This window comes from Hydra vulgaris, chromosome 05 (genome assembly GCF_038396675.1).
Source record: "Hydra vulgaris chromosome 05, alternate assembly HydraT2T_AEP".
Lineage (NCBI taxonomy): Eukaryota > Metazoa > Cnidaria > Hydrozoa > Anthoathecata > Hydridae > Hydra > Hydra vulgaris.
The window spans coordinates 22,499,534-22,515,000 of record NC_088924.1 but is presented as its reverse complement, the minus strand read 5'-3'; the positions used below and the strand labels follow the sequence as shown (position 1 = coordinate 22,515,000).

Genomic DNA, 15,467 nt, shown 5'->3' with positions numbered 1-15,467 from the left:
AATCAAGATTTAAAAATAAATACAATTTATTTTGAACTTTTTTCTTTTGTAATAACATCAATAAGGAAAGAAACATTATCCTTAAATAGATTATAAAAATGTAAGAAATTTAAGTTAGAATTGTATTTAATAGTTGTCAATGAATCAATTGTCTCAATATCAAGTCAATTTTTGTTATCATCCTAGATCTGATGAATTATCGAAAACAATCTTTTAACTTCTGCTGATGAGACAGCCAAACAAAATGCAAACTCTGCTAATTTTTCTAAATTTGTTTAAGATGTTGAATTTGTTCTAAAATTTATAAAAATCTCAACCCAAATGCTTTCTGGTGAAATTTTTAAGTTTGATCAGCTTGATAAATTTTGTATAAAATAATTTGCTTCAAAACTTTTTGTAGATGATGATTCAATAAGATTTGCAATAAATAACCTCCAAAATTTTTTTTCACTGTTGTCAAAAAAAGATTTGATAACTGGTGGATACTTTGTTAACGATGAAAAGTAATCCTTCATAGGATTGTAAAACTCAATTAAACAAAAATTGCACATTGAAATGTTAAAAAGTGTGTGCTTGAATGATTTAACAAAGGTTTATAATATGAATCAACTTCATCACAAAACTGTTTGAATATTTCTGTTCTCAGATTGTAAATATTAGAAGTTTATAATCTTTAACAACAATTGCATCAATATCAATGAGGGTATCACATCCTGTATTTGAAGCATTATGTGCAATATGAGTCAAACACTCATTTCCAACAATTTCGCTTTTTAAATCGTTTTGAAGCTTACGCCAGACATTATTAACACCATTACCATTAAATCCACCAAAATTCAAAATTTTATTGTCAGCTGTGAACAACTGTTCATTTGGAATTGTTTGAAGTAAATTTTTTTTGTTAAGAACACCAATGACTGGATTAAAGAATCTTGGAATTACAGGCAACATTTTGATTCTCTTATGATTGGAAGTATCTGTTACGAGAGCTATAAAATTAGCCTTTTCTAGTTCACTTTTTGTTGTCACGTCAATAAACGGTGCAATTACTTGTGTTATGACAGCAACTGTTTTAGTTTTTCCATTTGTAAACATTTTTTCAAAAAAATTTTGCGCTAATTCTGAAGTACAATCATTAGAACGAAATGACAAATAATGCTTAGCAATATGATACGAATATGTTGCTTCCTTATCAGCAATTTCAAAATCATTATTTGTTGCACCAATTTTTTTGAAGAATTCATTTGCTTTCCTGTTTAATGATCTAGCAGCAATTGACGGCTAATGCTTTTTAGTATCAATATATTGAACAATATCACTTCGACCTCCAAGTTCAACTGAAAATTCTGCTGAACATGAACTGCACTACGCTTTACTGTAGTTTCCGACCACTTTTTTAATAAATTCAAATTCAGTTGCATATTTGTCATTCCATTGAGTTTTTCGTTTCCTTTTTTCAGATATGATGCTATAAGAAAGTCAAATTACTAATTAAAACAATCTTAGTTGTATATTTTTTACTTACTATCTTATTAAATATAACTAGTTTAATATATTAATTTTATTTAGGAATCACAAATATAAGTTTAAATATTAAAATAAATAATTTCTTGTCACTTTAAAAAACTTTCAACACAAGTTAAGATAATACGACGAAATTCAAAATTCGAAAGAAATTCGATGGCATCATAAATTGCAAATATGTTTTTAAAAAAAACATTAAAGTTTCATTAAAAATTTAAAACTTGTACTAAATAATTCAAAAATACGGGACAAATGTGGTCAAGTAATGTACACGGGACATTTTGTAAAAATACGGAAATGTCCCGGCTAAATACTCGCAGACGACCACCCTACTTTTAGACCATCAATAACTTGATCCATTTTTCCACTAGTCTTTACATTATCACCAACATATATAATATTTAATTCGCTGTTCTGACCGTTTATGGAGAATGATTTTTGAAAGTATCCAAGACATTTGATTTGCTTATAATCAGGACATATTGGTCGTTTATTAGTAGTGAATAAATGTTCAATTATAATTCCAAACTTTTTTAAATGGTTAGTTCCTATAACTATGACCTCAGCGCCTGTGTCAATTTTAAATGTTATTTTTCTTTATTTTACTTTGAATTTCCCAAGGTCTGTATGCACAATCTGCTATAACTCTTCCTAAAAATAACGGACTCAGATGCTGCATACTTGACAAATTTTTACTATCGTTCTGTTGATCAGGATATCTATCAGGAATATTTCGTTTGGCTTTTAAGCAAACTGAACTATTTGAGAAGTGATTCATAATGCTTCAGTCTTTGCAATTTTTACCCCATACTGGACATAATCACCAAATAAAAGGGTGCTTTTTTAAACAGAATTTACATATCAATGAATTAAATTTAAAATCTCTATTATCACTGTTCTGTATGGGTGAATTAAATTTTTTTATACTGTAAAATTGTTTTCCAATACGATCTACACTTTCACTGTTGTTCTTTAACGATTGAGATACACCCTCTTGTGCTATTTCTGAAGAACGATAAACTTCTACTGCTTTAACGAGTGTTAAAGTTTTTTCAGAAAGTAAATTTTTCATTTTTGGTAAGGTTTCGAGTTTCTTAAGAAAACGTATGTCTTTACATTGCAGCATGATATGCTGGTGGTTTCTTTTCTATATCTGACAACAAAACGTGATCATGCCTTCCTCAATCCATGGGCGAAATGCAGCGAATCTATCTACAGTTAAATCTAACATTGGAGGAAAAACGCCACCCTTACCACTTTCTGTTATTTTTTAATTTATTTTTAAGTAACGACTCAAAAGACTAAACAAGAAAATCTCTAAACAAAAAACAATTATGTTACACATGTTTTGTTACGTACTCGTAGCGCCAAGTTGTGTTCATTATATTTATATATATATATATATATATATATATATATATATATATATATATATATATATATATATATATATATATATATATATATATATATATATGTATATATATATATTTATATATAGATATATTTATGTGTGAATGTTATATGTGTGCCCATGCGGATTGGCAATTTAAACATCAAGTTGAATTTTGAACATATTATCTTTTATATTTATGAATTGAATCCATGAATTTATAAAAATAGATTTTTTTTAACTATTTCTTTTATTTAATGAATATATATATATATTTTTAATAATCATTGTATATAATTTTTTTTATTATTAATATATATATGTATTTTAAACATTGTAACCAAATGCTTATTTAAAATGTAATAAAAAAATAAAAACAAAACAAAACAAGAAACTTAGAGTTTAGGCATCTTTTTTTTTAAAAAAATGATGCCTAAACTCTAAGTTTCTAATATGTCAAAAATAAAGCCATAGATCTTTCCCATAAATTGTCTAGTGCTCAAGGCATTGTGGTTGTTGTATTTATTTAAATCTAAGCAATCGGAATAAGTTTTTTTTTGAAGTAAATATTACTAGAGTGATGAAATCTTTTAATGCTAGTTTAGAGAACAAAACTGATAATAGTTCTTCTCCGAGCTGTTGTCCCGCATCTAAAGCTATTTTTTGTGATCTTAAACATGATGAACTTGTTGCTTTAAATGACAAGGACTTTATAAACAATAGTATTTCAACTTAAACAAGAGAACTTTTATTTTAGTTAAGTATAACTCACAATTTTATTAAGGATTGTCTTCTTAACAGAACTATATCTGAAAATAATTGTAAAAGAGGAGCCAAAAAGCATCAAACTCTTAGTTATCGCTTATTTAAAGAAAATTTTGTAGAAATATAAAAGTATCCATAAATTTGTTTATTATAAAGAGTACTATTGCAGCGTCTGCGAAACGTAAACAATACAAAGTTTTTACACATTTGAAGTTGTCTACTAGTTTAGTACTGTATGCTAAATGCAATTCTAAAGCTAATGTCATTGGCTATTGTAAGCATGTTGCTGCATCATTATACCAACTAGTTAACTATAAGATCAGAAATCAAATTAGTCTCAGAAACTAAAATTGCATTGACGTTTTACAGATACAGCATGTTCAACAACAACAACAACAACAACAACAACAACAACAACAACATCAAGATGTTTATTTTCCTAAATCTTTACATCATCTAATTACAATAATATATTCAATATTGTTATATAATACAATTCAAGGTGATGTATACTATAGTTCAAGGTGAATCAAGCAACTCTAAAGCAATTTTATTTTCCAACTTAAATTTTTAAAAAGATGACGCTTATAACGACAAAAATAATACTCGAAAGAGATCTTTAGTTTCAAGAACCCATAAATATTGTTTTGCTAATTTATATGCAGTTCTAAAAGTATATGCTGTTACAATTTTCTCAATGGTCAAAGACGTTATAATATTTTTCTATACATTTGATTTTATTTAGCTTCTTTTATTATCTTTAATGAAGGTTTGATGTCCAAATTTTTTGTGATCAATATTTTCTTACGTATTGAACTTAACAGTTGCTCTCTAACTTCACCATAATTTGAAACCTTATAATTGGACCATCCTTGAGATATTTTTGTTCCTATCTTAGCTTCTACGCCTTGCAATTTCACTTTTTAACAGGTTGTGCAGCCAAGCTTTTTCAAAAACAAAGCGACTTGTTATGGAAAAGAACTATTTTTTGCTATATTGTTGCTTACTCTGTCGAAAGGTAAAATTAATAATCTGAAATGCCAATAGATAAATCTGCTTGGTCTGCCGATAGGTAAATCTTTGTAGTAATTTAACTTGGTCTGCCAATAGGTAATTTCTTGGTCTTCTAATAGGTACATATGACCTTGTAATTTTGATTTTTTGTGTTTCTTTTGTACTTAACTTGATTTTTTTAATGGTTGCCATCTCAAAAGCTATACGCTGAAATTCTTTTATTGGATGGCCATAGAACATTCTTAAGCAAGTCAGAACACCATCCTTCAGTTCTAACTACTGGTTATCTGTGTAAATGCTTCTAATATCATAGTTCGGAGTCAATCCAATATTATCATCAACCAGCATTTTTTTTCTAGAAATAACTTTGCTTATGGGATGTTGGAGATTTTTGGTATATCTCTGATATTTTTTACTTTTTGGATTAAAATGAATGCTTATTTCATACCTTTACTGCAAGTTTTTGATTATAATGTTGTTTTTCAATATACACAAGAGGTATTGTAACACTTGAAATACTGAAAGTCAAACTTTAACCAATAAAAGACAAGTACCAAAAATAACATTCCAAAACAAACTCTACTGACTAAAAGAATTTCACAAAATCATCTAGTAAATCTGCTAAGGAATCAGCTGGTAAAGCAAAACGTACCCTGTGCAATTCCTTAATAAAGTGTAAAGGAATGAGAATATCTGATTACCCATTTAAGAACTAGCCATATTATAATAATAAAAAATAAGAAATTAGGTGAAACATCTGTTGCAGGTAATCCGAAAAAACAATTGAATGTAAACGGATTATTTAAACATAAAACTTTCGCTGAATTGTTAGCATTATATATGCTGCAAAGGATAACAAAAGCTATTTAATACGTAAATTTTTTTAGAAACGTGGTTTCCTAATTTCAAAAAATCAGACCCGTTTTATGATATAAAAAAAAAAACAAGAGCTGTGTGATGAAATTTCTGTTTTAAAAAAATGTAGCAAAAATTTCAGCATAACAGTTAATTAATGAATTGACATCTCCATTAAAAGGTATACAAACGTAACCCTTCACAAAAATGTTGCTTATAAATTTGGTATTGTAAAAATTGATGGCTCCTTTGATGCTTTTACGTTCTAAGAATTAGTGAAAAAGTGACAGATTTTGGGTTCATTTTATATACAAAATTGCGTCTACTCACGATGGTGCAGCAGTAATGCATAAGTACGAACGTATAATTCCAGTAGAGAGTCAACTGTGTACCAAGCACGGTATTCATCTTTCCGTAACTGATGTTTTCTACAAAAAAGTCACATGCCTGTGAAAGCAAAACATGTTCGAGTGTCAAATCAAATGAAGAATCCTGTGAAATTGATAAAGCAAACAATTCTTACAAAAATTTTGAAATCTTTTTTCCGAAAAAAATAATGATTCTTATTCTGATTGATATGGCTGTGACTATCTTAAAAGATTTAATCGTAGTGATATTTTTAAGTTATTTTTAAGTTATTTGTATTTTGAAGTTATAGAGAAAACCGATTATGGAAGCAGCAAAAGATCATTTTGAGCTGACATCAAGTCTTTACTAAATAATTCACGTAAATCAATAATTCAATATGCAAAAAAACAAACAAAATTTTACTTAAGTATTAAATAAAAAATGTTGATTTCGAATTATCGGATTTTTTTTATTCAAGTAATAAAAACAAAAGTAAAAAAAAAAAAAAAAAAAAAAAAAAGTTATAAATTAGTAAAAAATAATATATCTATTAAGATAATTTAAACAGATATGTTGTCATATATTGGACTCTTTATAATTTAAAATACTGTCTTGAAGTTATAAAATTATTATGATTAAATATTAGTAATATACAAAACTAAATTAATAAAATACATTTTTTTAGCATTTTGGGCACAATGGAACAAATGGGTGAACTCTAACAGCTCATATATTTATATAAAGAAAACCAGGGAATGTAATAATTCAACGACTTGTAATCGGTGTTATGGTATTAATTTTAAGGAGGAGAAAATCTCAGGTAAAGTTTTTTTTTAAATATATACAATCTAAAGAAAACTTTAAAAAAACATTTTTTACATAATTTTATGACCAGTAGTTTTTAAAATAAGCAAAGATATCAAACAAGTCAATAACGAATAAATTGCACATATTTTAGAAAGGCAGGGTGTTCGCCAACTTAGTGGCACCGCATATTCCGCTGATTTCCCAATGTGTTTAAAATTCCCAAAGTTAAATGACTTTATTTTTCTAAGTAAGAAGGCGTTTTTGTTTCTCAAAGAAGTTCGTACTGATATTATCATCAGAACTTTTTACAAGCGTGTGTATATAAACTACATCAAAACATAATCAACGAAATTAAAGGTAATTAACAAAAGAAGCTCTAAAGAAAATATTAAAATACAACTAAAAAAACCTGACACATTATCCATTAAATAGTTATATTTTTTAGTTTATATTTGAAAATGGAAAAAGTAAAATTCATGTTGAAATTAGACAAAACAATTTTGTTCCAAAGATAGGATGCACAATATGTAATAAAAAACAAAATTGAATTTGGTTCGACAAAAGGGCTCATATATTAAACCATTGTTTCTAAGTGTATATTATTTTCTTGGTTTCAAACAAAAGAAATCTTTAAAAACGGGTAAAGATAGGTTATTTTTCCACATATACATAAGCAGAAAACATTAAAAACATTACGCTCATAAATTTTGAGAACTTTCATTTCGATAAAAAATGGTTTGGAATGAGTGTCTCGATCCGCAAAGTTTATTAAACGGATCGCATCTTTCTGACGGCCATAAAGGCATTTCAACTTTTTTTAGTACTTACCCATGCAACAATAGCATAATTTAATTAACTATGAATCAATGATTGATAAAGTTGAGCTAGACTCTTTTTACACAAATATATTATGGCTTTATATAAAATTCCTTTATTTTTTGAAATTTTTTTGCCAATATAGTCGATATGCGTTTTTAATAGGATGTTTTCATTAAGAAAAACATTTAAGAACTTTGTTACATAACGTCTTTTTATTTCAACATCATCAATAAAATTTTAGCCAAACTTTGTGGTAAATAAGCTTTTTTTGAGAGTGGGTGGAAAATAACCCTCATTTTTTTTTTAATGTTAATTGTTAGTTTGTTGCATTTAAACCATTTCGATATACTTTTGAGTTGATCATTCATAGTATAGAAGAATTTGTATATGTCATTATCGGAAGAGAATAATTTAATGTCATCAGCAAACAAGTTACTCAATAAGTTCGAGGCTTTAATAAGGTCGTTTATATAAATCAAGAACTATAGTGGTCTCAAAATAAAACCTTGTAGAACGCCACATGAAATATTTAGAAATTTATTTGGATGATCATTATTGCTGAAAACAAATTGTGTACTGTTGGATAGATAACTTTTAAACCATTTTATAACTTTGCAATTTGTTCTGTAATGTTTTAGCTTGTGTAGTAAATAATTCGTGATTGACAGTATCGAATGCTTTTGAAAGGTCGATAGAAACATCTAATGTATATTTAGAATTTTCAAAATAATGAGAGATTTTACGTACAAATGGATAACTGCATGTTCTGTGGAATTATTTCTTTTAAAGCCGAATTGATAGTTGTATAAAAAATGATTAGAATGGAGATAATTATGTAATCTATTGTACATAATACGCTCCAGTATTTTTGAAAATGCGTGGAGGACAGAGATAGAGCGATAATTACTGATATTTGTTTAATCATTTTCTTTTAATATTGGAGTAACTTTAGCAATTTTTAATTGTTCAGGAAAAGCTCAGGAAAATAATATATCTCTTAAGTATTTAAAATATTCTATGACTATATTACCATTTAAGTCATCTACTACGGTTGATTTATTTTTTTAAGAGTTTTAAAAGCTTTTTAAAATTCTTAAAAAGATGGTTCAGAAGATATAAGATTTGTTGGAACCGGTACAATTATCCACCTGTACTCAAAAATCTCTGAATGTAGCATTTGTATAAGGAATTTTGTTTGTTAGTTTGGAACCGATAATAACAAAGAATTTATTAAATTCATGAGCTATAGCTCTTGATTCGCATCTATGTTTGTTATTAACTATAAATTTAAATTTTAAATAATACGTTTCAAAAAATCAATGATGAATTATCTTATATTAACACTTTTTGAGCAGGTCCGGTATTTGTACCCGTTGCGCAGACTGCTATTTATCAGCGGGCTGGATATTAGCACCCGATTTTATTTTTTTTATTTAAAAAACCACAACCAAAAGTTTAATGACAATTATAAGTAATGCCTTTTGTTTGAGAAAAATGTTTTGGTTAATTAACTTATATATATATATATATATATTTTATATGTTGTATATTTACTTGTTATGTTTTAATTGTTATATTTTCTCTATGGTATTTGACATTTTATTTATTGTAAACTATATTTTATACATTATTATTTTTAATTTTTTTATAAAACTATTAATAAAACTGCAAATGATGTTCAAAAAACGAAACTCTTGATAAATTTACATTTAAAATGTCTTACTGTTTTTAAAGTTTTCGTGGAAACTAATACCTTACTAAAGTATGGTATTTATAAAAACAGTTTCCCTTATGAAGAGACACTTCACAAAATTGGCTCATATGACAAGTTAAACTTTTTTTCTAATTCGCAGCACAAACATGGCACTTTCGCTGGGGTTTTACTTTTATACCCCCTGTGAAAATATTAACTATTTTATGTTTCTTTGCCTCTTTTGACAATCTTCTTTTAGGATCTATTTTTCCGGATGTGGCTGACATATCTTTGCGGACTCTACCCTTAAGTAGAAGTAGTCCAAGCATTTTTTTTAGTTCCAACACTGACACATCTTTCCACACAACAGATTTTACACTATCTCTAAATAACTGAAAATTTAGTGTGTGGTAGCGGTTTGTTTTTTGTCACCCAATATTCAAACTAATTGTCCCCAATAAATAGCTGAACCACATCAACTACACTCTCTGAACTGTTTTTGCATAACAAATATTCCACTTTTTTCTATGAATGGCTAGATTTTAGGCACGTCATCATTTTTTAACAGTCCAGCACTTTATTGTCACTTTCTTCAGAGTCGCAAGAAAGTATTGACAAGTTTCTACGTCTTTTTAATCAAAACAATTTCTTTTCACTTTTGCTACCTAAGTCAGTAAACTCTGTATTACTAGATATTTGCAATAAGTTATCGGCAAAGATATCACTATCCAAATCACTATCCGAATATTCTTAGAAAAATCAACAAAGATTAACGTTTGTTCTGATAAACTCATTGAATAATGGGCCAATGTAAAAAATAAATATATTAACAAAAAATTTTTTAGTATTTATACAATTAAACAAAGTGGCAACAAAAACAACGGTGTAGAAGACTATCAATAACAATCCGACGAGAAACATTTGATAAATGCTGAACCACATATATGAGATTATATTATATACATTAGTTTTTATTATATTTTCCTTAAATGCTAATACGCGCATGCAAAAGGCGATAGAGTAAATAATCTAAATTTTTAGAAAAGATTTTTTTAGATTTATTAGCGCTGCTTTTTTTTCAATAAACCAATGATTTTTTTTATGTTTTTTACTTTTTTTTAATTATACCCACTATTCAATATAGTTGTGCCTATTTGAGTACCCACCTAAAAAGTAGTAATACTAGGTAAATTCACTCAACACAAGTTTTAAACGTAAATCCCAATTTCAACTAAGAGATAGGAGTAAAAAAATCCCCCCAGAAAAAGTCCCGTTGAGAAGAATAAGTAGAACATACAAGTAGTGTACAAACATTGAGACAAATAAGTAGAACATACATACATGAACATACAGTGTACATACATGAGACAAATAAGTAGAACATACAAGGAGTGTTCATACATCGACTGCCAAATAGGTAGAATATACAAGGAGTGTCGCTACATTGACTAAAGGTTTTTGTTTTGGCAGGCAATCAATCAATGGAGGATTGTTTCCGGGGGATTTTTTCCCGCGGGAAAATTTTCCTAGAACCATCCACACGCATTTGCAAAAAAGCCATTAAAAGAAGTGGTTTTCAAAATTTTAAACAAAAAAAAAAGAATGCAAAAAAGACTGAAAAATGAGAGTGCAAAAAAACAAAATAGAATTAAAAACGTAATTTTTTAAATTAATCATATATTCTGAAAAAGAGTTATTTCAAGAATATTTACAACTAGTAATGCTACTTAAATAAAGTAAACACTTACTAAAGACAAAACAATAAATCTTTTTATAAATAATTATTATCAATAATTGTGATAGTATTAATAAAAACAAAAATGATAATCGTAATATTATTATTAAAAAAAATAGTAAGATTAGCAAATTTAACAATAACAATAATGATAATAACTACAACAACATTATTGTAAAATGATAAAAAAAATATATAAAAATGTTATTAAAAAAATATTAAAGTCAATATTATTGTTAGATAATGAACAGAAATGAAAGAAATTTAAATCCCACAACCTTCTCTAAAAATAAAACAGTAAACAACTGCAATTAACCCTTTCAGTCCTAGAAAAAAAAAATTGAATTGATTGTACAGAAATCGTCATTAGCAATTTAAAAGCTATAAAATAAAAGAACTTCACAAATGAGACCTTGTTTTCATGACAAATAAATAGTAATTTTTTTAAGTCTAACCTTTATTAGTCTCTTTTATGTGATCAAATACTGTTTATGCGAGTCATGACATTTACTAAGAAATGTTGGGACCCGCATGGCGAGTCAGGGACTGAAAGGGCTTACAGATGTAAAATAAAGTAAAATGATAAGAAATCTTTTAAAAAAAGTATCATGACAACAATAAAAACAAGTATTTAGATATTGAATGTAGACTCAATAATAAAGAACTGTACATAACATAATTACGAAAAGCTAAAACTAAATACATATTTTCTATACTAGATAAGTAAAAAGCAAATACAATAAATTTAAACAAGTTTAACTGCACAATCACACAACGAATGAACAACAACAACAACAACAAAATTGCAGCTTAACAAGCAATGAAAAAACAACAAAATACAAAAAAAAACCATATTTGGTCTTTTTCATTTTCACTTCTGTTTTGTTTAAGAACACCTTTAAGAAGTCTTTAAGAACTTTAAATCAATTTTATTTATTTCTTGTTATTTTTCTTAATTATTTTTCGCTTTTCAATTATTATTTTTTTCATTTTACATTAAATATTCATCAGTTTGTTTAACTTTTCCTTTTTCATTTTCCTTGTTCATTTTTTAACCTTTTAATTTTCTCATTTTATCATTTTTTTTTTTTTTTTGACTTTCTTTGAATAAAAAAGAAACCTTAAAAATTCTGTCCACCATTGCAATGTTGCTGACATTGGTGTAACATATTAACCTACTATATAGCAAAAATAATTTTCCAATTAGCGGAAATTATATGCAAAAATTAATGGATAAACATTTTCAATCTTTGAATAAATTGCATATAATCTTTAACCCAAGTACCATTAATGTTAGACTTTGTTGGACAAAAAATATGGAAAGAATTGCATATGGCCACATTAATGATGTGTAAGAAAAAAAGAAATTCTAAGTTAAAAAAAAAAAAAAGGTAAGCGAAAACCAAAAGTCAATTGAAAAATGAGTGGAAAATGTTTACCAATAAACAATGTATTAACCTAATATTAGGTGAATAATAAAAGTATTTTGCCAAACCTAAGCAATCCTTTAAAAATACAACGTTTTTAAAATACACCACGGTGTCAAAAAAAGATGAAAAAAATTGATAATTTAAAAATGAATTGGTTTGTCTTAATATTCGTGGAAGGTCTTCGCAATCGGCGGGAGAGGGTAAAAGGAAGTAGGGGTGTCATAAACTTTTAGTATTTAATACGAATATTTGTAAATTATTACAAATATTGGTACTAATCATAGCCTTCTTTATAGAAGGCCTCGACACCGTGCGCAATTTTTTTTGACTGAAGGCCCATTTAAAAAAAATATGGCGGTTTAGTAAAATAGAAAAATGTTGTATAGCTTTGCTAAGACTAAATATATAATTAGTAAACATTCTATTTGCATTTTTTGATGCATTATTTTAAAATTAGTTTTTTGACGTTAAATTAACAACTTTTTTATAAGCTCAAATTGTTTATTAAAATGAATTAAAACATTTTAAATCAAAATTTTATATATATAATATATAAGAAATAATAAGTAATGAGAAAAATACACCAATAAAAAACGAAATTATTTTTTTACTAAACATGAAAAAATTTTTTTACATAAGCTTGATTTCTTTTAGTTTGGTTTCTTTATTACTTTTGGGAGTGTGAAGTAATGCAAAGTTCTTTAAAAAAATGTTTGCTAATGTTTGGCATTGTTTCTTTGCAATAGAAACCTGTACAACTCTGCAATAAATGCAAACTGTCGTATAAGAAATGTTCGGTAAACTCTTTTATCTATTAAGAAAAAAATATGTAGCAAAATAAGGACCACTGAGATAGAGTATCTGATGGAATAGTTAATCCTCCTCTATTTAAAGTATTCAAATAAGTTCCATATTTTTCATAATATGTAGTTGTATCTTCATCATTTTCTTCAGTAGAACACTTTTGAAAATAACCAGCAATATAGACAATAGTATATAAAATGTCTATATTTATAGTATCTTATAGATCTGATAAATTGTAAATTATATCAATTTCCCTATCATTTAAATCTTCAAGACATAAAAGACAGTCATGACCATCATTTCCTTCTACATCAATATTCAGTTTTAGCACCACCTTAGCCTGTTGAGTACGTACTTTTTCGATAACTAATTTAGCTGTTATAAAGTAAGTACCACCAGAGCCTTGCCTTAGTTTTCCAAAGCATTTTTCAATTGGATCACTAGAAAACCAACCTAAAATAACATATTCATTTCCACTTGATAAAAGATGACAAGACAAATTAACTAGACCACGACAAGTATGTGAAAGAGCATTGCTTGTATCTCTCGTAAGCTGGCGAACCCGTTTACCAGATGTTGGTTTCATATTTTCAGCCATTGTTGCAATAGCGAGCAACTTTTTTAAATTAATGTCATCTGAAGATTTGATTACATTACGCGACTCATCCCTAAATCTAGTATTGGCACCTGGACATTTAACATTCACTATTTTCCAAAATTCTATAATTAACTCCAAAAAATAATAGTACCCTTGACACTTTCTTGTTCTATTTTAGGATGAGTTTTTAGAGCTGCAACTGTCTCTTCACTAAATATTTGTAAACAAGTGCTTACTTTTTGTCGTTCTATTGGTTTAGGATTTATTGATGTTTCAATCGATCCGGATAACTTTATTAACTGGTTTTTTTCAAGCGTATATAAGTTAATTAAATCTCTCCAATTTGCAATGTGAGTTATTTCATTATGAATAAACTGCAACTGACCTAGTTTTTCTGTTAGCCAATTGTTTCTTATGCACTTCAAAAGATGAATATAGTCATATAAAATATAAGAACCATTTTGACATAACCAAGGTTTTCCCTCTACTGTTTTGAATTTAGAAAAGAAGTTTTGGTTAACTTTATTTCCATCTGTAATAATTGCAATTACTTTACCATTACACGTAGAAGTTTCTATGGTGTCTATAATTAATTTGCATTGTTCTAGTTGGAAATTTGAAGTCAGATTACTAACTGATAAAACTCTTGCTAAAAATTCAGGTTCACCATAAAGACTTTTGACCATAAATGAAAATGCAGTAGTAGCTAATTTCTCTGGATAATTAACAGCATTTCCAAAAATATTTCCACAATGATATAATAATGCTGATTTTACATAAACTTCATCTATCAATAAAACATAATTTCGTTTTTTTTCATCTAAGTTCGATAACACAGAACTTAAAAAAGTTAAATCATCCTGAGAGTTTATTATTGAAGTTATGCGCGTCAAAGTTCGAATACTTGGCAACTGATAATCATAACATAATTGATGGTAGGTGGAGCGACTTGTTGCAAAATATTCAAAAGCTCTCGTTATTATATCAGCAGATTAGACAGCACAACCAACAGAATGATCTCCCATTACATTTAGATGCTCAAGAATTATTTGAATTTTATGATCCTTATCCTTAACTTTCAGATATCTAAGGGCTTCGTTTAAAGATGACTTTTGTACAAAGAGAAGTGATTTTCTTATTTGACAGAGGTTTAACAATACATTTTGAACCAAAATGAAATGCTTCGAACAAAAAACTTTGATTAATTATCAGCAAAAATAGTTGAACTCCACAATTAAATACTTTAGATTGGATGAAAATTGAATTGTTTTGCTTAAATGTAATCAAGTCATTATCATTAGATAAGTATTTTTCAATTTCTTCAAAGTTTAAATTATCAATTATTTTATATTCTTCTAATTCATCTTTTTTGATACCTCTTTTTGAAGAAGAAGATAAAGTCTTTCTCATTTTTGGTGGTGGAGAGGAGAGACAACTTTTAAAGATATTTGGAAACACTGATTGAGCATGAATCGGTCTCAATTTACCACGACATAACGTGAACTCCGCTTCATCTGGCCAATGCAATTTACAAACAGCAGTGAATTTTGTAACGGTCCAATTTAAACGAGGGATACTCATAAACCATTTAATTTTTTCAGATTCTTCACGAGAGAATTTATATACAGATGCATTTCAACCTGAAGACTTACAATTTGAGGAACATTTTGGAACACAACATT

General features: G+C 27.4%; 1 protein-coding gene across 1 annotated transcript in view; it reads left to right on the top strand.

The window, feature by feature from the left end:
• Positions 1 to 15,467, top strand: part of LOC136080694 (uncharacterized) — a 214,868-nt gene that overhangs the window by 62,393 nt on the left and 137,008 nt on the right. The window contains exon 5 of the mRNA XM_065797670.1: positions 6,585 to 6,719. Within this exon, the coding sequence (XP_065653742.1) occupies positions 6,585 to 6,719 (135 nt within the window). The remainder of the gene's footprint in view (positions 1 to 6,584; positions 6,720 to 15,467) is intronic.